At 41.1% G+C, this 26066-nt stretch overlaps 1 protein-coding gene across 1 annotated transcript; it reads left to right on the top strand.

The window, feature by feature from the left end:
* Positions 1-5819: 5819 nt before the first annotated feature.
* On the top strand, positions 5820-6498 carry LOC148791650 (uncharacterized). Its single transcript, XM_088888275.1, has 2 exons — positions 5820-6262; positions 6382-6498. Exons 1-2 carry the CDS (start codon positions 5891-5893, stop codon positions 6496-6498), a joined length of 489 nt encoding a protein of 162 aa, XP_088744401.1. The 5' UTR covers positions 5820-5890.
* The last annotated feature ends 19568 nt before the right edge of the window (positions 6499-26066 follow it).

Raw genomic sequence — 26066 nt, 5'->3', positions numbered from 1 at the left:
ATACTCATCATGCATCTTTGAAAAGTGCCCAGAGCGTTACACAACCCAAAGGGCATTCGTCTGTAGGCAAAGGTGTCGAATGGAAAAGTGAATGTTGTTTTCTCCTAGTCCTCCTGCGCAATAACAATCTGATAATACCCTGAGAACCCATCGAGAAAATAGAAGAAAGACTTACCTACCAACCTCTCTAGTATCTGATCGATGAAGGGTAGGGGAAAATGGTCCTTTCGAGTGGCAAGTTAAGTTTTCGAAAGTCTATTACCATTCGCCAGCCACTTTGTACCCTCATGGGAATTAGTTCATTATTTTGATTTTTTACTACAGTAATCCCAGTTTTCTTAGGTACAACATGAACCCATTTGCTGTCTGAAATTGGATAAATTATCCCTTCATCTAACAGTTTAAGCACTTCTTTCATTACTACCTCTTTCATTATTGGGTTGAGTTTTCTTTGTGGTTCTCTAATCGGTTTGGCATCATCCTCCAAAAGGATCCTATGCATGCAAATCGAGGGGCTGACCCCCTTTATGTCGGCTAGGGTCCAGCCAATCGCCTCCTTATGGTCCTTTAGGACTTTGATGAGCCTCTCCTCTTGCTCCTCAATCAACCCTTTTGCAATGATCACAGGCAATGTCTCTTTTTCGCCCAAGTATGCATATTTTAGGTGATCAGGTAGGGTCTTTAGTTCCAGCTCCGGAGCCTGCAAAACAGAGGGCAGCAACCTTGTGTGAGAAAATTTCGATTGAACATCAGAATTACTTACCTCTTGTTCCGGTTCCGGAGTATCATAGGATGCATCGATCTCCTCTTCCCTGTCCGATTGTGCCTTATACTCTAGCTCATCATCCATGTCCTCCTCTCCAAAGACTTCCTACACAATCGAATCAATGGTGTCAATAGAGCAGATTGAATGACATTCACTAGGATATTTCATTGCTTAAAAAATATTAAATTTTACAATCTCTCCGTCAAACTCGACAAAGAGGGTACCCTCATCCACATCTATTTTGGTCTTGGCCATTTTCATTAATGGTCTGCCTAATAGAAGTGGGGCTGAACTCGTGGTTGTGTCTTCTTCCATCTTTAGGATGTAGAAATCAGCTGGAAAGATCAAATCGTTAACCTGCACCAATACATCCTCAACAATCCCTTCTGGGTAGGCATTAGAACGATCAACTAATTGGATAACAACTTTAGTCTCTTTCAAAGGGCCTAGTCTCAATGCACAATAAATCGAGTATGGCATGACATTAATGGATGCACCTAAGTCTAGCATGGCATGCTCGATTCGTTTATTTCCAATCACACAAGGTAGGGTAAACATACCTGGATTAGCACGTTTTTCTGGCAGGGTCCTCTTGATCACGGCTGAAATGTTCTCTCCAACTCTTACCTTTTCATCAATTCGCAGCCTTCTCTTGTTAGTGCATAACTCTTTCAAAAATTTTGCATATTTTGAGATTTGTTTGATGCATCTAACAAGGGAATGTTGATCTCCACCTTCCTGAAGGTTTCTAACACTTCTTGCTCATATTCCTCTTTCCTTGACTTGGCCAACCTGCTAGGAAAAGGTGGTACAACATTAGTAACTTTAGGGAGAGGGGGGTCGGACTTTACCTCAATGGAGTTGTCGTTTGACCCTTGTCCTTCCTCTTCCTTGGTCGCCTTCGATGGTGAACTTGGTTGGGGCTGCAACTCTCTTCCACTTCTCAACACCACCACACTTGCATTCTCTTTTGGGTTGACTACCATTTGTAATGGTAGTTTCCCGGAGTTCTGCGCTTTCAACTTACTAATGGAAGTGGCAAGTTGGCTGATTTGGTTCCCCAAATTCTGAATGTTGGCTCTTGTTTCCTACTGAAATTGCTGAGTATTAGTAGCTAGAGCCTTGACTATATCATCCAATGACATACCTAAATTCGGGGGTTAGCCTTACGCTGTGATGGGTGTTGAAAACTGGGGCTGATATTTCTGCTGTCCTCCTTGGTTCCTGTAGCTTAGATTTGGATGATCTCTCCACCCCGGATTGTAGTAATTGGAGTAGGGATCATATTTTCGTTGGGGCTGGCCCGGGAATCCTCCTACAGCACTTACTTGCTGCATCAATCCATCCTGTAGTGATGAACACATGTCCGTAGGATGACCAGGGATCGAACAGATACCACACACCCTGGTAGTTTGTAATTGTCCTGCAGTGAGTTGCCTAACTAAGGCAGTTAAGTCAGAAATCTGATTTTCTAAATTTGCATGGCTTACCTCATTAACCTGTCTTATGGTACCGTCTGTCCTTGCACCGAACTGTTGTGAATTTTTGGCCATGTTGGAAATTAATTCCTTGGCCGCTTCAGGTGTCTTGTTCACCAAGGCTCCTCCACTGGCTGCATCGACCATACTTCTATCCATGGGCTGTAGCCCTTCATAGAAGTATTGGATTAACAAATGTTCGGGTATTTGGTGGTGTTGATAGTTAGCAACAAGTTGTTTAAACTTTTCCCAATATTCATAGTGTCTCACCACCAAACTGCCGAACTCCACATATTTCTTTTCTTATATTTGTAGCCCGGGATTTAGGAAAATATTTATCTAAAAATATTTTGCCTTCTATCCTTCCTTTGTTTTGCCTCCTTCCTTAAACGATGGGTAGTCCTCTCAATTTCGGGGTTGTACTCCAATTCACCTCGCTGAGAAGCATGAGTCATAAAACAAGAAGGTTAACAAAAAGAAGGTAATAGCTAAGAAATTAAAGTTGCTCCCCGACAACGGTGCCAAAATTTTGACAAATTGTCGAAGCCCATAAAATTAATACTAATGCCACAATAAAATATTTGTAGCAAAAGTGGTACTAGGTCGAATCCCACAGGAAGCTAAACAATAATCTCTTAGCCGAATGAATAATATAATTGAGTGGGAAAATTTAATAACTAAAATTAAAAGAATAAGAAAGCGATAGCAAACTAAACAAACAAGAGAAAATCAGTCTTACCGAATTCTGGTTCAAGGGTTCGGGCTGAATCGATTGGCCATCGATCCTAGGTACATTTCAACATTCTTGCAATTCAAAAATTTAACCTTAGATTTATTAGGATAACCATAATAAACATTGTGTTTTCCTAATTCAGTTGACCAAACCCAGCATTCGATCAACACTTATCACCACTCAACTGGGTATGACAGCGTTCCATGTTAAACAATGATAGCATTAAGATTTGTGAAAACAGTTAAACCAAAATAACAATAATTGAGATAGCTATAATTACTGAATCTTGTTCCATCGATTCCTTTTAGGTTGAACCATGTTAAAACATTGGTCAAAGGCTGTCACGAACAATTGACCCAAAAAATAATAATAACCTAATTGCTACTTGTACCATTATTCGTGACAATTACGGATCACCGAAATCATGGATAGCAGTAGGAAAATCAACATTAATTCAGTTTGTCAAACTAATTAACATCAACATCCAATAAAAATATGCACAAGAATCAATGAATACTTGAATTAGAAAGCAAGAAAATAAATTAACTACAGAACCTCACAATGACACAATCGAACCTCCCCCCTTAAACCAGAAAAAGAAGCTTAGCTGCTCATGATCTACGCAATCTCCATGCTCTGCTTCTCCATGGCCGAACTACTTTCTTGAGTTTCTTGATTTTATTGATTATCTCTTGGATCTTAGAGTGAGTGATGCTAGAGCTGGTCCGCCCCCCTCTTTATATAGCCAAAGGAGAGGGCTGTTTTCCAACTCCTTCTAGGAGATCATCCTATCTTCAGGGAGTCTTGATCTTCTTTGAACTAATCCTATCCTATCTCTTACCTAATGATCTAATCTCAATCTTCTTATCTCTCTAGGATTACATTCAAAACTTTAGATCTGATAAGACTCTCTCCTTGGAGATTACATTCGAAATTGGGACTCTTGACTCTTGATTTCGAGTTGGGCTGCTTTGATAACTTGGGCTGTTTCAATGTACTTCTACGAGTTGGGCTTCAGTTGTGAAATGGGCCTGGCTACGAACTGGCTTCGACTTTGGGCTCGTTTTCGTACTCCATGTGGGTCGAATCTATCGAAACCCAAAACATAAAGGTTGTGTGCCTTCCTTTCATCTTTCTAATGCTTCCTGAATTGTCCAATTCGGAGTCCGGAATTGAGAGTTATGCCCAGATACTGACCGTCGCCGAAATTGTGCAAAATCACCCGATTTGCCCTGTTTTCTTCCAATTGCCTTCTTTATTGCCCTGAATCGAAATACAAGAGTAATGAATCCATTTAAGTGCTAAAGTAATGTAAAAAGATGAAAATTAGGGGACAAAAATAGGGTTCTTTTCAATCTCATCAGTGATCAGAATTCAAATCTTGAAAACCTTTCTATATGTAGAGAAGTAAGGTTGTGTTTATTTGTTCCTTCCTAGTAGGGATGATCATCATTGGCCCAGCCCGGCTGATTGGAAATTTTTAGCCTGGACCCGCATCATGCCCACAAAGTTCCAGGTCAAGCTTAGGTCTAACACGTGTCAATGGATTGGTTTTGTACTGGACCCCATCCAGTCCAAAATTAATTTGGACTGATTGGACAGACCAAAAAGACAGTGGATTATTGGACCAATCCGGTCCAAAATATTTATTAGAGTGGACTGGACCTGGTCCTTTCCTAATAAATTTATATTGGATTTAGTTGGTTAAGCCAATATATGGTCCATTGATATAAGAAAAGAATATAAGTGTCAATGGACTGGGTTTGGATTGAAACTTTCTACTTCTCTATATTTTAATTTACATCCTTTTGTAGAGCATTGGGCACTAGAATCACTTGAATTTATTAAAGTTTTTATTCAATGTTTGGGCCTAATTGGTACGATGGTTGAGTTTCTCCATTGTGACATGAGTGATCAGAATTCAAATCTTGGAAACCTTTCTATATATGGGGAAGTAAGGCTGTTTTCATTTGTTCCTTCCCACTAGGGATGATCATCATTGGCCCAGCCCGGCTGACTGCTGGACCGGCATCATGCCCACAAAGTTCCGGGTCAAGCTTAGGTCTAACATGTGTCAATGGATTGGTTTTGTACTGGACCCCGTCCAATCCAAAATTAATTTGGACTGATTGGATGGACCAAAAAGACATAGTGGATTATTAGACCAATCCGGGCCAAAATATTTATTAGATTGGACTGGACCTGGTCCTTTCCTAATAAATTTATATTGGGTTTAGTTAGTTAACCCAATATATGGTCCATTGATATAAGAAAAGAATATAAGCGTCAATGACTGGGTTTGGATTGAAACCAATCTAAATTAAAATGAATTTGAACAAATTGAATGGTCCTAATATTAAATTGAACTGGTCCAAAATGGTCCAAATTATTCATTAGATTGGATTGGGCCAAAATATTCATTAGGTTGAGTTTGTCCATTGTGACATGAGTGATTAGAATTCAAATCTTGGAAACCAGCCTGGCTGATTGGAAAGTTTTAGGCCTGGACCGGCATCATAACCACAAAGTTCCTGGTCAAGCTTAGGTCTAACACTTCAAGCCCAACCCGCAGTATAATATGATGAATGTATTTATTATACATAATATTTTTTAGGGTAAATTATAGCGATTCCCCTGTACTATGGGTCCTATGACAAAGACCCCCTGTACTTTGTTTTGCGACGAAGACCCCCTGTATTATGACTGTGAGACAAAAACCCCTTCCCGTTAGCCTTTTATCCAAAAAGGCCGTTACAATATCTTTTAATCCCCATACTACCTTTATAATAATTTGATGAAAAAAACACTATTCGTCTTCCTCAACCTTCCAATACTTCTCGTCTGTTCCTTCACATTTCCCTCTCTCCCTCTCTCTCCTCTCTCTCCCCCGTATCCGATCTGGTGGTCGGTCAAATGGCCTATGACGACTCCAGAACTAGTAGCTTCAACGAAGCCGGCTCCAGCTCCAAGGAATTCCATCAAGATCAGAAAGATGAAGGTTGGCTTCAGCTACAAATCGGTGATTACATGACGGGAACATCGGGAAGAATCGAGTTTAAGCATAATCAAATGGAATCAACCACTCCAACAGTCAAATTGGTGGAGCTCGATCTATTACCACCCAGCGGCAGCGGCGGCGACCGTAGTATTAGCAACAACACACAAGTTAAATCATTATTAAATCCTTTCTTCCACATGAACGAGTTTAGAGGTCATCGTCCAAGCAGTTCTAGTGGTGGTACCAGTATCATCAGTACGCCTTTGTTCTTGCCTCACCGAGGACTAGTTTGAGTTTTCCTCAACCTGAGGTCCCATGGGGATATAGGCCTAACCCATGGAATCCAACAGCTTCATCCTCTTCTTGTTCTCCGATGCTGTTACCTACAACTTATTATGCCCAATAGTTTCAACAATCGGCCTTAGACGTTGTCGGTCCGAGTTTAGATGTTAGAGTCATCCAGGCTCCGCCGAGAACGCAATCCAGTGTTTGGTTTATTCTCCAAGCGTCACAAAATCAGTAAGTACTAAATAGATGAAAGAATCAGATCATGGACAAATTATGGAAGAAACCCAAGACCTTATTCTCTCTGTCATTTTTTAATTTAGTGTCGCTTCTAATTAGGCCCCGTTTGGCATGTCTTTCCTCACACTCTTTCGGTTGCTTAGAAGCTGGGAAGACTGAAAATCGATCTATTCCCGTTTGGCACGTGGAAGATCTCGCCGCCAAAAGACGGGGTGGCAAAATGATGCGGGAAGCCCATTTTGGGCTGATTTCAGGAAGTTCCAAATGAAGCTTACCACATTTTCCGCATTTTAATCTAACATGGAAAGACTCGAAAACGACGCACGGAAAGATGAACATCTGCCAAACGGTCTTCGGGTTGCCTAGATCTTATGTCAAAAGCTCAATGCATCTATTGACTGTTAGAGCTACGAGAATATCTTCTCCAAAAAAATTGCCTAACAGGCCCTTAATCTATTGCACCTTGCTACTCAATGCGGAACAAGAGAACCCTTCTTGCCTCAATACCCAAGAGCTACCTAAGAATCAAGTAAGTCTGTTACTTTTTCTTTTCCCTCCTTTACTGTATGTCTGTGCTTTATGTTAATTTCCTGAAAGGAAAACCATGGTTATTGGTTAAAACAACTCCTCGTCTAATCAACAGCATTTATCCCTCCCCTCGTAAATTAATATTGTCTTCTACAGAGATGGGATGAAATATCTGGTTAACAAGCTCAAACTAGAAAACGAATCAGAAGTACTTAAAACCATCTTTGCATCTGTTTCACTTCTAAATGTTTATAGAATTAATGATTTGTTTGGTACCATGTGCCATATTTTTTTTATTTATTTTTAGCCTTTTGCATACTAAAATCACAACTCACGGATGCAAAATTGACAAAACATTAGTTACCCTTGCAGACCAACACCAACCTCATAGAGGAGGCACAGTCATTCACTCTTCCCGTGTCTTCCTCTGTTTTTCTGAGAGAGAATAAGTGATAGAGGAGGCGCAGTTTTCGAGTTATGAGGTGTTGAACTGAAGGGTCGTATCCACCTTTAGTTCTCTATGTGGTCAAAAGAGGACGATGAGGGAGATGAAAAGAAGAGAAGAAAGGCAAGATAATAGGTTAAATAGGTTTTAAGAGAAAAAGGGCAAGAAAAAAAAATAGAAAAAGTTTAGTAGGGTATTTGATAATTTAATGCATTTTATCATTTATCTTAACGGTCAAAGGGGTCTTTGTCTCATAGTCATAATAAGGGGGTCTTTGTCACAAAACAAAGTACAGGGGGGTCTTTGTCATAGACCCTATAATACAAGAGGGTATTTATAATTTACCCTATTTTTTATATGATAACATCTCATATTTTATATTATATATATTCTATGAATATTATATATATTTTATATGTTACATATATGTAAATTATTTTATTTCATATTAATATTAAATAATAGTTACATAAAATATAATAATTTTATCAATATACATATGCCACATGTCAACAAATGAATGAATCAACTCAAATATGAGAGTTGTCCTCGTCGTTAAGACCTTATATAGAAGGTAAGGTAATGCCTCCATTTCCTTTCCAATGATAGTGGGAGTTGGAACAACACTCGATACTCGCTGAGTGTTTCATGTCCCACATTAATTAGAAAAGGGAGTGAAGGCCTTAGATAAGTTAAATGAAGCAAGTATAGAGATTAAATAAGGCCCATGACCTATTATTTGTGCCATAGACCCAAACCCTATTCAAACCCAATCTAATCCATGCAGACCTTTGCCCCTACTTATATTTTAGGCCCTGCAATCACTTGTCATAGGTTGTAGGCCTGGTCCATAATCACCCTTACTCTTCAGTACGTCCGCTAATCATACCGGAAGATCCAAAGTTCGATCTGATTATCTTGGATTTGGATGATATATATGTAATTGGATTGGATTCGGATATTGTAATCTATATCCGATTAATAATCGGATTAGATTGATATTTGACCTCATCCGATCCGATTATAATATAATATTTATTATTTTAATATATAAGTTTTATATAGTTATATATACAATTATATAAATATGTTCTATATATTATATATATTATATTTGAATTATATATATAATATCACGAAGCATATTCCAACCTTGTATTAGAAACATCTCCCAATAACTAATACGAAAGATATTCTCAATAGACAATGAAAAGTACATGTGGGGCATTTTTGGGGTGCGTTCTTGGGGGCAGATTCGAACTATGAAAATTGGTGAATGAGGAGAAAAGCCGGTGATGTTGACTTAATTTATGATGTGGGGCACGGGGCACCAAGTTTCAATTTTGGTTTTAAGCATTGAGTCCCGATGGCTCAGTGAAAACCAAAATAGCTGGTCACATGAGAAATCAAAACCGTTCGCCTGAAAGATCAGGTTGCAACTTGCAAATATCCTACCGGTAATTTTAAGAGAATCCACCCATTTTCCATGTAATTTAAAAAGGAAAAAAACAAAAAAAGCTTATGTATCTGAAAATTTCAATTTTACCCTTTAAAGAATGATGTCCGATGTGGATCGTACTGATTGCAACGTGGCAGTGAATTTGACTACTTTGGCATGCAAATAGAAATAAATAATGGATAGGAAAATAGATAGAGGTGTAACCACGATCCACCGCTCACTTTTGCCAGGACGGATCAGCTGCCCTCTGCCCACGTCTTTCCACAACAACACATTTTCTCCGTGAATTTAGAAAACCTCTTCCTGCATAATATTATATAGGAGAAAGAAATGTTCTTCATATGTGGCTGTGATGCTATATAGGTACAGTAGACCATGGTGTATCGGCATCTAAGCTTTGGTTGTTTATGCAATTATGTCTATTTGGGACTAATCCTCAAAGAGGGGGAATCCGATACGGCCCAAGACCCAATTCCTAATAGGCCAATGCCGTGCTGGGCTGGACTACAGATCCCGTTTGGACTGGCCCATGAACCTGTTTCGTTTACTTCTTTTCAATTTTTTTACTAAGTAAAAGATGACAGAAAATTAAATAAAAAAAATAACAAAAACACTCAACAAAAATGACAACAAATTAAAAGGAAAAGTGTAGCGGCTTCTGTAGAGTAGTTTCAAATGCATATCTTGGATGCAAGTGTCTATAGCAAAAGATTGTCTAATTTATTCCTTACATTGAAGGGCAATTCTCCACTGCTTGATGTAGTTGATGATGGACTCATCCTTCTTTTCCTTGTAGTGAAGAGTTCCGGAAGTCCAATAGTTTACCGTGTACAATAGAAGCGAGTGAGGAATTCCCTCTCAAACTAGTCCCAACTATCAATGGAGCTTAGATGGAGGTTGGTGTACCAATCAAATGATGTAGACTTAAGTGAGCAAACAAACTGCTTCGCCATCTATTTGTCGTAGTTTCCTGCATTGTTGCAAGTCTCAATGAAGTGAGATATGTGTTGGTTTGAATTGCCCTTCCCATCGAACTGCTGGAACTTAAGAGGTTGGTAGCCGACTGGCATGCACATCTTATCAATGTGGCAAGTGTCTGGTTTGGCATACAGTAGAGAGGTCTACGAAACTCCTTCATACGGTGTCCTTATGGTGTCAGCGATCATGTACTGGAGCTGTTGCACTATTAGAGAAGAGATAGAGACTTGGGTGGTGTCTTGCATCATGTTTTGCACTATGACACGATCATGTTATTCTTGTTGCTACTTCAGTTGCTCTTGGGGATTAGGAGTCATTGGACTAGTGAATCCTAGAGTGTGAGAAGGTCCTTGACTAAATTCTACTTGACAGTTTTGCATCTCCAGTTTGTTCATCAGGAAGGTAGTCTGGAGATCTTTCTTAGCATTGGAGATCTTGAGGTTCTCAATGGCTTCAGCCATCTTTTGGAGTTGTTCTTCTATCGTCGTGGTTTCTATCATCATCACCGTTACGATGCCACTAGAAGCAGAGTAGGAGTTGTATGATGGAGAGGGGTATGATTCCATTCTTGATGCATTGCTGGATTGGTCATCTGAGCGAAAGTGCTTTTTCCATTCACATCAATGTGTGGAGAGTTAAAGAGGCTTTCTTTTTGTAGAGTATCCACCTTGGTGAAATTTCCTGTTGGAAGTTCCACTGGAGATGGTAGCTGTACTTTGTTGGACTTCGCCATGGCACATGTGAAAGGACAGTTGTAGGAGAACCAAAAGCTCCAGAGGACTTGTGGAAGGAAGTTGCAGCCTTCTTGGTAGCCACTGGATGACTGTTGTAGTTGTCAACTCAAAAGATGAGGAAGAAAGTGTTCCACTGGGTGTGCCAGAAATTTTTTGACACAAATTTTGTGCATTTCGGTTAGCACAAATATGGAGACAAATTACATAAATAAATTTGTAATAAAGAAAACTACAAGGAAATGAACTCTCTTTCATTTCTACTCGATGACGTGAGCAACTTCTAATTAACGGTTGAATTCGGTGAAGACGAGGGTCGTCGGCGTCTTTCTTATACTTCTTGAGGTGCTGATGTAGATTTCCTTGATTTGAGTGCTTTGGGAGATTTGATATAGATTTTTCACTCTGAGATTTGCGCTTGACCAGTTATGAAGGATGTCCTCTAAGAAGGACCTTCTTGCGGTGGCTTGATCTTCTTGGGAGAGCTTGAATCCAAGTGTGTTATTAAGAACGAAGAAGCTTTTCCCTTCTCTATCTCTATAAGAAAGGTACCACTACTGGAAAATTCATCTATAGAGGTGGCCATAACTACCTCTAAAAGCTTAAAAAATGCCTCTAAAGAAAATAGGAGGTGGCCAGATAAGTACCTCTAAAAGCCCTATTGCTAAATGTTTTAGAGGCACTTGATAGAGCATTAGAGGTGGGTTTATAATTCGCCTCTAAATTGGACTTTTAGAGGCACATACAACTATCTCTATTGCACTGACGCTACAAGTCCTGTATAGAGGTAGTTAAAAGTGCCTCTGAAAGTTCAATTTAGAGGTGCATTTGAACGCCTCTAAATGATTTTGCGACAATTTTATGTGCCTCTAAAAGAAATATAAGAAAAGAATCTTTTAATGGAATTTTAAATTTAACTTTCATCTTTTATTATGAACTAGATGTGCTTGTATTCAATACAGGAAAGGAGGCTTCAAAAGATAATGAAAAAAAATAAGTTTAGAATTTAGCCACTATAGGTTTATGTTTTAGCTACAGTCAGTATAAACCGTAGTTGTAGGTTTATGTATTAGGATTTTTTTCTTGCTATAGGTTATTTCTCTAGCTACGGGCAATTAATATCCGTAGCTATAGATTGATGTTCTTTTGTTACGGGCAACTTGGATCTATAGCTAAATTAGGCTTTAGCCAAGGCACAAATCGTAGCTGTAGGTTAGTTGTAGCTACGGATACATTCAGCCCTAGCTATTGCCTATAGCCACCACCATTGTATCTACCGTTTCTTGACCGTAACTAGTCTGTAGCTATAGACCAATAGCTACGGTTTTTTGCATTTATATCTACGGATTTGGCCGTAGCTCTAGGTCTATTTTCTTGTAGTAAACCATAACTATTTCTCCCAAGGGAAAATGAAGACTTTTGGATTAAAAAATTTCCATGTTTCTCTATGTTTCCCTAGTATTTAAAAATTTCAAATACTGGAAAATTTCTCTCTTATATTCATTTATGCGAACAGACATGTTATGAATTAATAACTCAAATACTAATAACTTAACATTTGCTTCATTAGACTAAAGAAAATATGTAAAATTATCTTAGAAGGGATAACGATTTTCTTTTATGCGTTTGATCCTTGTCTAGAGGAAGGAGATCCAACCAGCATATTGAGATTAATTTAATTTACACAGTCATGAATCATGACATATAGCTCCAGTGCCAATGCAGTAGTCTTTCATATTTAAAGTTAAAGAATGATTTGTCAACTTCGAAAGCACAACTACTTAAATAGATAGTAAAAATACAAGCATAAACCCTATTAATAAGTTTGGTTCATTAAAACAGAGAAATTAAAGAGAGAGAGAGAAAGAGAGAACAATGCTAAAAAGTAGGAGAAATATTCATTCAAGTAGAAGTTACCGTCAGTACCAAGCCTTGGTCTTAATAGCCACATTTTCCTCCATGAACCCTCATATTATAGACTGCAAGATCTTGTAATTTTCATCTGGTCCATAGAGCATTGAAACTTGGATTATATTGGTAGCTGGCTGGCTGGCTCGGGCATCTGTATCAAGCTCATCAAATTATTGTATTATTAGCTGCTGCAGCAACTAGCCAACTACCTGTGGCCGTGATTTAAAGAGTAAGAAATTATCAATATATCCAGATTAAAAAGAAGCATAAGAAAAATAAAATATGTACTCTATTCTCTTCCAGACCTTCCAGCTTTGGCTCAATCTTTGGCGGAAGAAATCCAATCAGAAAAAGAGAAATACTAGCATTTCTCTGAACCGAAGCTATTCCTTTTATCCCTCTCTCTTGGATTTTGGTCACTCGCAGGCACAAATGCATCCGTTTCTGAAATCGTTGAGACCATCCTTCTGATTGTGGTTGTATGGTAACAAAAGTACATAACAAAGATAAGCAATACTCTTCGAATGCTTCTTTCCTTATTTCCTACTATTCCTACTACTTATAGCTTTCTTGATGGCAAAGAAAAAGAACAATACCAATAGATCTCTGTGGGAAAGGAAGAGATGAGGAAGAAATTAAAAGAGAGAGAGAGAGAGAAGACAGGAGGAAGAAAGAAAAGAGGGAACCAGGTTTTACTTGGAACAAGAAAGTGAAGAGTGTTCCTCCAAGAGAGAAAATAGAGAGGAAGAAAGAAAAGAGAAACTAGGCTTGTGATATTTGGGTCTTGTGCACGTGATGGTTTTGGGCGCCAAATGACTATTTTTAGTCTGCCAAAATTCAAAGTGTAAAATTAGAGGCATTAAAAAGTGCCTCTATAATAATTCAATAAATCTGCTTTATTTAATATCTTATAGAGGCTGTTTTTATCGACCGCCACTGGCTAAGTGCCTCTAATCTTAGGAATTCTAATAGTGTACTCTTCTCCACATGATGAGGAACCAACCTCTTGGACAAATGACAACATGTCAAGATGGTAGACCTCATCAAGAACCTTGTCACCATGGGCATTTTGGTCATAGACATCCACTCATGTGTGTAGAGATCTTTGCAACAAGCTTCCTTAAAGAAGTCAAGAGCAATATTATCCCTTTCATGTTAAATGAGCGACCACTGTCTATGCTTATCTTAACATGCCAAGGTTCGTTAATCTCGAAATCCCAACCCTCCATAAGCTGATGATTGATGACTTGGACTACTAGGAAGAATCATCTATTTCAAAAGATGAGGTAGAATGGGTGGTCCACCTTCACTAGCAAGAAACCCAAAGAGAAAGTATATCATCAACCCGAAAAAATCATTTCAAATGGGGGCAAGACTATCTTCATCTATGCTAGTTACTCAGAAACATCTCCTCAAGACGAGATCGGAATGACTACCGTCTATCAATGTAAGAACAGGGCTCCTCGTCTCATTACCCCTATGTCAACTAGATCAAAACAAACTAGAATACAACGAGTACACAACACCTCCAAGAAGAAGAAAGTGTCAAAGAAGGAAGCACCTTAGGTACCCCTAGTTAGTGAGGAGGAAGTGCTTCAACAACCTCATCCAACTCCAATAACCCTTTGAGAATTCATGCCAAGAGAACTTTTTCCAAAGGAGTGTGCAACAGCATACATGGTGACAGCTGACGAAGAGGTAACATCAACATCAATAGAAGAAACTTCATCCGACGAGGACAAAGTCATGACAAGGCTTCTTCAAGGACACCACATGTGTGATTAAAAGTAAAAAGGCAACTAAGGGAAGTGCCATCCCTCTTAAGTTTCACCCAAGCGTTACAACTATTGCAAAAGATTCACTTTGCAATGGTGAAGACCTTGATTCTCCCCAACAAGTACCAAAAAGGGACGATTGCGCGGATTGCATAGCAACAATTACCTTCACAAATGAGGATTTACAACTTGGGTCACGTCCACACAACAAACCCTTGTATGTTGTTGGATATATTTGTAAACAGAAGATGTCACACATCCTTATTGATGTGGATCTGCCATCAACATCATGCCAGTCTCCACTATAAAACAACTTGGGATTGACAATGATGAATTACTAAATAACATGTTGACAATCTAAGGCTTTAATCAAAAGGGACAACAAGTTATGGGCATGGTGTGTCTTGAGATAGAAATAAAAGACTTGACATCTTTGGCCCTTCAGCATGTTATTGATGCCAAAACATTTGGGTATGTTTTCACGATAGGATCATGTGTTGTTTGCTAGAAAAGCAGCAAACAGGGGTCCACGACAGACTCCACAACCGAAGCCGAATACATTGTCGCAAGTGAGGCTGCCAAAGAAGCCATGTGGATCAAGAAGTTCGTTCACGAATTGGGAGTAGTTCTTGAAAGAATGGTAGGATCCATCTAATGAACGCCATGAAGGTTGCGGAATGGGTGGGCGAATTTCAAAAATTTTCCTACCTTCTTCCAACTGGGAATCATATTCCCTAATTTAAGAATACAATATTCAAGGATCCTACTTGAACCATAATCCAATCAGATCTGAACCAAAAGGGATGGGAGGAATTATACCAGATCCAGAGAAGCAGTATCTCCCAAAGTTGGTGTTCACGCCCAAAGAGGATACCAAGATCCGCTCCTGCTGAAGATGACATAGCTGTATGTGGAACGGAACCAGTAAGGTGCATCCTACACACTGAATCCTTCGCAAGAATCCACTAGAAACTCTGAGCACCAAATCTTTTCAGTCTTTTCTGCAAAACTGATGTCAAGAACCAATTTCTTGATTTCTTTCTTCTTCAAAGATCGAATCTTGTAAGAAAGAATGGCGGCGGTTGGAGGAGAACTCCTGAGACGAAGATGACTGAATTGCTTCTCTTCTCTCTGGAATGTGTATGAGATCTAATCTCAATTCGCAGGATGATTTCTTGCACAAAACCCTAGGTTCGAAATCTGTTTCTTTTTTCTCTTAGGGTTTCTCCTCTTTTCTTCTTGATTAAGAAACCTCCTCATTAGGAGTTATCCCAATCCAAATCAGTATTTGGATAGGGGATGATCTTAATCCTATCTGCAGATTAGGTTAACTTACTCCTGATCTTATCAGGAGGTTACCAGATTCAAATCTAATTTGAATTTGGTCTCCCAGAGTGGATAAGGTTAAAGACCCAATCCTTTTGCTAACTTCAATCCCAGATTCGCCCCATAAATGGGTGATCAAATCAGCCCATCTCGAAATGGGCTTTTGGCCCATTAAGTGTTCAGTGCTTAACTAATTTCCATTCTACTGCCCAATTGGGCTTCTTTGTATGGCATGGGACCCAAGCATTGATCTACACACCAGCCACATGGGTTCGGCCTAACCTTTATTACAAGGCCCAGCCGAATTCACTGAAAAGCTCAGTAAACCCCTGAGCCCATCACATGGACCCTATGGGCCCAACACTTACATTAAGTGGTCCCTGGGCCAAGCCATCTTATAAAAACCCAGGGACTGTGGGCAGGTGCATGATTAGCCCATCATTTACTATCCTAAATGGTCTTACACTTAACCTCTCAGCCCTTAATGATCAAGCACTGCCCGACAAAAGAGGACCTCTCCCTCGGCTGCAAGGAACAATGCCGCACTCTTTACTCACATGGATCCCGGGAATTAAAACCATTTGCAAACATTTTGAAACCGTACAAATATATATATATATATATTAATTTTGCAAAACAAAATTCCAACGATTGAAATCAACTGCCGACAGTTTGGTTTCCACTAGAGAGAGTGCATTCCCGATCATTACCTTTGTCCGACAAAGGAGCTGATCCTGTCACTATGATCACTCACTCAGATGAATTCTCAGACTGTCCCAACATACCCAGGTTTTGATCCTCGCTAAGGATCTCACTGATTGGCATATCAAAGACAGCCCGGTCCGACACCTAGTGAATTGTCATAATCGAGTCTAGGGGTCAGGTGTAACTTTCCTCTTTTGCCCATCTGTCTCCAAGGTCCAGGGCAATATTGGAAATCTGGTCCGATTCAAGGATTCGAGTAATCCCATACTGCATGTGCCTAGGGTCTTACCCCGGTGGCCGAGACAGGCCATCACAAAACTTGGTGAAACACCAGTATCAGCCTTGGTAGGATAAATCTCCCCAGACTTATCCAATGGCTGTGAACATTTAAAACTAACACGAGTCTCTATAAGTGTCCAGTTTTAGGGTCTTACACAGAATTATACCAAACAACATGAATCAAATAAGCACTTTATTTATTTACACTAAATATCAAAAGTACATCAAAACGGATTGAAGCTAAGGGCATACAAAACTATCTAACAGTTCCATCTAGCACATGACCCATCCCGTTGTTGTGTGACAACAATGGAGCGATTGCTCAAGCTAAGGAGCCACGAGCCCACTCGATGTTAAAGCACATCGAGAGGAAGTACCACGTACTACGGGAGATTGTTGGCAGAGGGGACATCCTGATTCAGAAGGTAGTGTCAGCGGAGAATTTAACAACGATCTCCCATAGTACGTGGTACTTCCTCTCTACCAACGATCTCCCGTAGTACGTGGTACTTCCTCTCGATGTGTTATGACTTCGAGTGGGCCTGAGGCTCTTTAGCCTGGGTGATCGCTCCATTGTTGTCACACAACAACGGGATGGGTGATGTGCTAGATGTAATCACTCCCAATTCGTGTATGAATTTCTTCATCCACACGGCTTCCTTGGCAGCTTCACTTGCGGCAATGTACTCGGCCTCGGTTGTGGAATCTGTAGTGGACCCCTGTTTGCTGCTTTTCTAGCAAACAACACACGATCCTATCGTGAAAACATACCAAGATGTAGACTTTCTATCATCTGGATCCGACTAGAAATCGACATCAGTATACCCTAGAACTTGTAGTGAACTACCCTCAAATACGAAACAAAACTCTTTTGTCCTTCGAAGGTATTTGAGTATGTTCTTCACAGCAATCCAATGCTCCTGCCTTGGGTTGGCCTGGAATCTGCTTACCACACTCACCGCCTGAGCAATATCTGGGCGAGTGCACAGCATGGCATACATGATGCTCCCTACGGCTGAGGCATAGGGAACGTCTCTCATGCCCTCAATCTCCTCAGAAGTCTTGGGAGACATCTTCTTGGAGAGAGTGACTCCATGCCTGAAAGGAACGTTTCCCTTCTTGGAGTTCTCCATGCTGTATGTTTTGACAATTTTGTCAATGTAAGCAGCCTGGGATAATCCAATTATCCGCTTTGATCTATCTCTATAGAGTCGAAGACCTAGTATATATGAAGCTTCTCCAAGATCTTTCATGGAGAACTGCTGTGATAGCCATACCTTGACTGAAATCAACATTCCTACATCATTCCCAATGAGTAGGATATCGTCTATGTACAACACCAAAAAGGTGATCTTATCCCCACTGGACTTTCTGTAAACACAGGGTCCATCCGGATTCTGCTCAAAGTCAAACGTTTTGACTGCAGAATCAAAACGGATGTTCCAACTCCTAGAAGCCTGCTTAAGTCCATATATGGATCTATTAAGTTTACATACCATGTGTTCCTGACCAGAAGCAATGAAGCCTTGCGGCTGCTCCATGTAGATATCTTCACCAAGATCTCCATTCAGGAACGCAGTTTTGACATCCATCTGCCAAATCTCGTAGTCATGGTATGCTGCTACAGCTAGTAGGATCCTAATGGATTTAAGCATGGCCACGGGTGAAAAGGTTTCCTCATAATCGATGCCTTCTTTCTGAATATACCCTTTCGCCACCAAACGAGCTTTGTAGGTCTCAATCCTGCCATCGGGGCCCTTCTTCCTCTTGTAGACCCATTTGCAACCAATTGCTTTTACCCCGGAGGGTGGATCTACTAGAGTCCAGACCCTATTGGTCTCCATCGAGTCCATCTCAGCTCTCATGGCCTCCACCCACTTCTGGGAATCTATGTCTAACATTGCTTCTGCATAAGTTACGGGATCCTCCTCACTAGTCAAGGCTTCCACCAGGTAACTATCTTGGTCATAACCATATCGGACTAGTGGTCTGGATACCCGAGTGGATCTTCTAGGTTGGTCACTACCTGGAACTTGTAGGACATCTCCCACTGCTCCTGAGCTCTCCTCATCAAGAACTATTTCCTAACGATGGGTGTCCAGGATGTATTCGGTTTCTAAGAATTGGGCGTTTCGACTGCAGAACACTTTCCGCTCACTGAATCTTTTGGGTAGCCTATAAATAGGCAATGACTGGTTTTGGACTCCAACTTGTCTAAACTTGTTCTTTTAACATGTGCCGGACAACCCCAAATCTTCAAGTGTCTCACACTTGGCTTCCTTCCGGTCCATAGTTCATATGGAGTTTTCGGAACCGATTTGGTTGGAACCCGATTCAGCATGTAGATAGCAGTCTCTAATGCGTATCTCCAAAAGGATGTGGGTAATTCTAAGCGTACGAGAAGTGACCGGACCATGTCCAACAAGGTCCTATTCCTCCTCTCTGAAACACCGTTGAGTTGAGGTGTAGCAGGAGGAGCCAATTGTGACACTATCCCATTGACCTTTAAGTAGTCCCTGAATTCGTCAGAGAGATACTCGCCACCTCAATCCGATCGAAGGGCCTTAATTTCTCTCCCTAACTGTTTCTCAACTTGCTATCTTAACTCTTTGAACTTTTCAAAGGATTCAGACTTGTGTCTCATTAGGTACACGTAACCATGTCATGAAAAATCATCTATAAAGGTGATGAAATACACGTTTTGATTCCATGTCCTAACACTCAGGGGACCACATACATCAGTATGTATTAGGTCAAGTGTGCCTGCAGATCTTTCAGGTTTACCGTCAAATGGCTGCTTAGTCATCTTACCTTGGAGGCAAGGTTCACAAGTGGGAAGATCTTCTACGGTTAGAAAATCCAAAGGACCACCCTTTACCAGCCTTGTGATTCGGTCAACACCGATATGGCCAAGTTGGTAATGCCAGAGGCATGTGGGATTTACTGTATCACGATTCCTTTTCTTGGGATTTTCGACCGATGTAATTTCGGTTAAGTTAGTTTCCAGAGAAGGATGTAGAACATAGAGACCGCTCTCCAGTTCCCCGCATGCGATGAATTTGTTATTCCATTTAACAGTAATCATATTACTAAAATAAATAGTATATCCATCAGCACACAGTTTAAAAATAGAAATTAAATTTCTTCTCAAGTTCTGTACATAAAGACAATCTTTAAGTACAAGCACTCATTCTCTAAATACTAAATCTTTGGTTCCTATTGCCACAGTTGTAACACTTGCAGTCGTTCCCAAGAATAGTGTCACTTCGCTTTCACTCAATCTTCTGCTAACTTTGAACCCCTGCAATGAGTTACACGCATGAGTTAAAGCCCCGGAGTCAACACACCAGGACACAGAAGTAACTAACATATTAGATTCTATGACACAAGTTTCGACGTTACCTTTCTTAGATTCCAGGTAGGCAGGACAGTTCCTCTTCCAGTGGCCAGTCTGTTTACAGAAGTGATAGACATCAGATGCCTTGTTCTTCTTCTGCTTCTTGGGCTTGGCAGCTTTCTTCTAGGGCTTCTTTGCCTTTCTCTTTTTCTTACCCGATTTGTTAGCTTCAACATGCATAACCGCAGGCTCATCCTTCTTGAGTAGATCCTCAGCCCTCTGCAACATATTGTTGAGTTCCTGGATGCTGACGTTCAGCTTATTCATGTTGTAGTTCATTGTGTGCCAAGATCTAGCCCGGATCCAAGGGCTTCGAGTTCGTTAATGTAGCCCATCATCCGAAGACAATGGTCATGAAATTTCTGCCCTTTGGACATCTGCACGGTCATGAACAGTTTCAAGACCTTCTGTCAAGTAGAACGGTTCTACTCTTCATACATTGTCTTTAGACTGTCCAATATGTCCTTGGCTAGTTCGATCTGATCGAATTGCCTCTGTATTGAGTTGTCTAGTGAGGCAATGACATAGCAGCGGGCTAGGGAGTTCTTATCCTCCATATCCTGGTAGTCCCTCCTACGGGCCTCAGAAGCCCTATCACCCGGATGCTCCGGGGCAGGATTTTTCACCACCTTATCTAACTTTTTGGTTAGGACCAGCATAAGATTTCTGTACCAGTCGGCATAGTTTGGGCCCTTAAGCTTTTTATCGTCTAGAAGCTTTGCGAATTGACCGTTTGCCATTTTCTGATAAAACAGCAAAGACGTTAGTCCACAACCTTAGTTTGATTCATGTGACCTACATAGATATGGTTTTTAATCTATGTTCCATTCCCATTTGTTCATCTCTGAGATTTCCCTCCTATCTCAGTGACGAAGATGACGAAATGTCTCTAGAAATGTGGGAAATCACATAGGGTGCGTGTGGCCAACTGTTTCAGCTGCATAACTTCACCACCTTTCTGTGACGGATCATATCCACTCATCCTATGAGTTTCCCTTTAGCCTCTGTCAAACAAGGTTCAGAGCCGTTTTCAAGTAAACCTTTCTGTCCAATGAGTGCTCACCCATCATATTCAGGTTATGCCAAGGTACCATGAGAGAGTTCCCATTTTCTGGTGAACCCTCTCCCACATCGGTCTCTGACACCCCTATCATCTTATGAAACACTCTGACAGGCCCAACAGCAAATGGATAGCCCAATTTTATGGTGCATTTCCACATTACTGAAGGACCCATCATTGTGCTAATGACGGAAGGCCTTTAGAGAGTCTATCATATGGATCTCCCTATCACATGCACTCATATTTGCTGGAGGGAACAGAATTACGCCCTAGTTCTAATTTAGGTCAAACCAGAGTGGCTCCCACTGACTTTCATAAAGTCAGATTTCTAGTGGGCCTTAATCGGCTAGGGTTTCTGCATGCATCCCTTTTCAGGGTAGTGGGGCCCACCAAGTAAGGAGGGGTCATCCAATGACCTTAAGGGACACCATGGCAATGATGTGCATTCAGCCATGGTGTGCACAAGAGCCACTAACGAATTATCATGGGCCAAGTGCTTATGACCCATGGTCGCAGCACATCCAACATCCAAACATCATATGTAAAGGAAGAATTGATCCAATCAATTAACTGCTGTAAAGCCCAATAAACAGCCCATTTAAAAATATAACATTAACAATTAATGTCTACTAGGTGTATGGGCTGAATCGTAGATAGCAATTCGGCCCATACAACTTTTCTCACAAGGGTGGGCTTTTGCAGTTTTAACCTTTTAAAACTGGGCTTTACAGGTGGGCCGAATTAATCCCTGTAATTGAACATCAGATTTGGAACAGCAAGTGTGAGAAAAAATTGGACTAGAAACAGTCCCCTTCATACCCTAGATTCGGTCCAAACAGTTTTGGTCCAATCTAGTCCGAAATTGTCCGGAACTGATTTTCAATTCAAGAGTTAAGTCATGAAAGATCTGAAATTAATAATTTTAATTTTAGACAATCACATATCAAATATGGACTGTTCGCACCACCTGCAAAACAAAGGTTAATCACTAGGGTTGCAGTTTCATAAACTGCAAATCGCAGAAAGCGATCTCTCCATCTGCAAATCTCCAGCGCCGCCTTCTTCTTCCTTCTTCTTCAATCAGGAAAAAAAAAAAACAGAAATCCTATTTCATTAATTAATTACAATCTTCATCAAATCCTATACATTTAGTCTAGAAAATAAAAAAAAAAATTATTTACAGACCGAATTGAATGAAATAAATAAATAAAAAGGAAAAAGGGTGCGTAGACCATCTGTGCCAAGTCTGCACTGCGATCTCCAGGTTCGAACAGTCCATTAAATCAAAATAAATAAAGAACAGATCTAAATAAATTTTGGATTTAAGAAAAATTAATTTCAGATCAATCGCCTTTAACAAGAAAAAGTTTCTTGAAAAAAAGAAAACAATCTGCGCAAAACTTGGCAGAACAACTTCTGTCCACCTGCGCAGGTTCAGATCTGATTTTCTTTTGGTTCAAGATTCGAACCTGTGGCTCTGATACCACTGAAAGAATGGTAGGATCCATCTAATGGATGCCATGAAGGTTGCGGAATGGGTGGGCGAATTTCAAAAATTTTCCTACCTTCTTCCAACTGGGAATCATATTCCCTAATTTAAGAATACAATATTCAAGGATCCTATTTGAACCATAATCGAACCAGATCTGAACCAAAAGGGATGGGAGGAATTATACCTGATCCAGAGAAGCAGTATCTCCCAAAGTTGGTGTTCACGCCCATAGAGGATACCAAGATCTGCTCTTGCTGAAGATGACACAGCTGTATGTGGAACGGAACCAGCAGGGTACATCCTACACACTGAATCCTTCGCAAGAACCCACTGGAAACTCTGAGCACCAAATCTTTTCAGTCTTTTCTGTAAAATTGATGTCAAGAACCAATTTCTTGATTTCTTTCTTCTTCAAAGATCGAATCTTGTAAGAAAGAATGGCGGCGGGTGGAGGAGAACTCCTGAGACAAAGATGGCTGAATTGCTTCTCTTCTCTCTAGAATGTGTATGAGATCTAATCTCAATTTGCAGGATGATTTCTTGCACAAAACCCTAGGTTCAAAATCTGTTTCTTTTTTCTCTTAGGGTTTCTCCTCTTTTCTTCTTGATTAAGAAACCTCCTCATTAGGAGTTATCCCAATCCAAATCAGTATTTGGATAGGGGATGATCTTAATCCTATCTGCAGATTAGGTTAATTTACTCCTGATCTTATCAGGAGGTTACCAGATTCAAATCTAATTTGAATTTGGTCTCCCAGAGTGGATAAGGTTAAAGGCCCTATCCTTTTGCTAACTTCAATCCCAGATTCGCCCCATAAATGGGTAATCAAATCAGCCCATCTCGAAATGGGCTTTTGGCCCAATAAGTGTTCAATGCTTAACTAGTTTCCATTTTGCTGCCCAGTTGGGTTTCTTTGTATGGCGTGGGACCCAAGCATTGATCTACACACCTACCACATGGGTTCGGCCCAGCCTTTGTTACAAGGCCCAGCCAAATTCACTGAAAAGCTCAGTAAACCCCTGAGCCCATCACATGGACCCAATGGGCCCAACACTTGCATTAAGTGGTCCCTGGGCCAAGCCATCTTCTAAAAACCTAGGGACTGTGGGAAGGTGCAAGATTAGCCCATCAGGTACTATCCTAAATGGTCTTACACTTAACCTCTCAGCCCTTAATGATCAAGCACTACCCAACAAGAGAGGACCTCTCCCTCGGCTGCAAGGAACAGTGCCGCACTCTCTACTCACATGGATCCCGGGAATTAAAACCATTTGCAAACATTTTGAAACCGTACAATTATATATATTAATTTTGTGAAACAAAATTCCAACGATTGAAATCAACTGCCGGCAGTTTGGTTTCCATCAGAGAGAGTGCATTCCCGATCTTTACCTTTGTCCGCCAAAGGGGCTGATCCTGTCACTATGATCACCCACTCAGATGAATTCTCAGACTGTCCCAACATACCTAGGTTTTGATCCTCGCTAAGGATCTCACTGATTGGCATATCAAAGATAGCCTGATCCGACTCCTAGTGAAGTGTCATAATCCAGTCTAGGGGTCAGGTGTAACTTCCAGTTTTGCCCATCTGTCTCCAAGGTCCAGGGCAATATTGGAAATCTGGTCCGGTTCAAGGATTCGAGTAATCCCTTACTGCATGTGCCTAAGGTCTTACCCCGGTGGCCGAGACAGGCCATCCCAACACTTGGTGGCACACCAGTATCAGCCTTAGCAGGATAAATCTCCCCAAACTTATCCAATGGCTGTGAACATTTAAAACTAACATGAGTCTCTATAAGTGTCCAGTTTTAGGGTCTTACGCAGAATTATACAAAACAACATGAATCAAACATGTTTTTTATTTATTTACACTAAATATCAAAAGTACATCAAACCGGATTGAAGCTAAGGGCATACAAAACTGTCTAACAATTTCATCTAGCACATCACCCATCCCGTTGTTGTGTGACAACAATGGAGCGATTGCTCAGGCTAAGGAGCCACGAGCTCACTTGAAGTCAAAGCACATCGAGAGGAAGTATCATGTACTGCGGGAGATTGTTGGCAGAGGGGACATCCTGATTCAGAAGGTAGCATCAGCGGAGAATGTAGCAGACCCATTAACTAAGCCACTCACACAGAAAGTGTTTGAGAAACACGTGGAAAGTATGGGACTCCGACTTGTACAAGATTGGAATTAAGTGCAAGTGGGAGGCTGTTAGATAGTTTTTGTATGCCATTACCTCCAATCAGAATGATGTGCTTTTGACATTTATTGTAAATGAATAAAGTGCATATTTGATTCATGTTCTTGTGGTGTGTTTCTGTGTAATACCCTTAAACTAGACACTTAATGGGACTCATGTTAGTTTAGAATTTTCACAGCCGGTGGGTCTGTTTGGGGAGACCTATCATGATAAGGCTGACACTGATGTGCTGCCAAGTCGGTTGGGGTGGCCTGTCTCTACCACCAGGGTGAGATCCGAGGTACATGCAGTGTGGGATTAACCTTGAACCTTGAATCGGACCGGAATTCCAGTATTTCCCTGGACCTTGGTGATGAGTGGGCAAAACTGGAATGTTACACCTGACCCTAGACTCGATTATGGTACTTCAATAGGTGTCGGATTGGGCTGTCTTTGATATGCCAATCATTGATGATGATGCACGATCTGGCCGGTCTTAGCTGTCGATGATCTTGCCTCTGAACTGAGTAACAGGGACCTGAAACGGGAGGAGAAGAGAAGCTCCGGGGAGAACCCGGCGTAAGGGCTCCGAAGCTCAAGTTAGAATCCTTCAAAGGCAAGAATAACCAGATAGCGCGAGAGTTAGCATACCTCGTCCCTAGGGGGTAGAAGCCTTTTATAACCACCTCGCGCACTCACTTCCAGGCCTCCGTCAGGTCGGGCATGATTACTTCTGAACTCCTGCCAGTTCGGGTGTCATTTCCTCTGGTCGGACAGAACCGCCACTGTTCCATTTGTCGGAGCCGTCTCTGCGGCTAGTGACGATGGTTGCAGGTGGCGGTGGCAGGATGCCGTTTGAAATGCGGCTGTCAGGCGTCAGATCCCAAATCAGTCAAGTACGTCGCCCTTGGATAAAGACGTCCTTGGTGTTGGGTATGTTTGGCTGGCCTGGTGCTTTGGAAGTGAAGTGTTGGAGTGTTCCGAGCTGTCACGGGTCAGCTCGGGCCAGCTTTGTGAGGCTTGGGGCCCAGTATAGTTCGTGCTCCTTGCAGGGAGCTCGGGTTCCCAATAGGGAGCTCGGGCTCCTAGTAGGGAGCTCGGATTTAGCGAGCTCGGGCTCCTGGTACCGAGCTCGGACATGGGGAGCTCTGGTTTTAGGGAGCTCGGGCTCCTAGTGCTGAGCTCGGACTTGGGGAGCTCGGACCTTTGACAGGGAGCTCGCTCTTAACAAAGAGCTCGGGCTAAGTACAGCAGTCTAGAGTTCGGGCTCGGTAGTGAGTTTGGACTTGCTTC

This window comes from Nelumbo nucifera, chromosome 5 (assembly GCF_055504915.1).
Source record: "Nelumbo nucifera cultivar China Antique chromosome 5, China Antique-T2T, whole genome shotgun sequence".
Lineage (NCBI taxonomy): Eukaryota > Viridiplantae > Streptophyta > Magnoliopsida > Proteales > Nelumbonaceae > Nelumbo > Nelumbo nucifera.
This window is presented reverse-complemented; position numbering and strand designations above follow the sequence as displayed.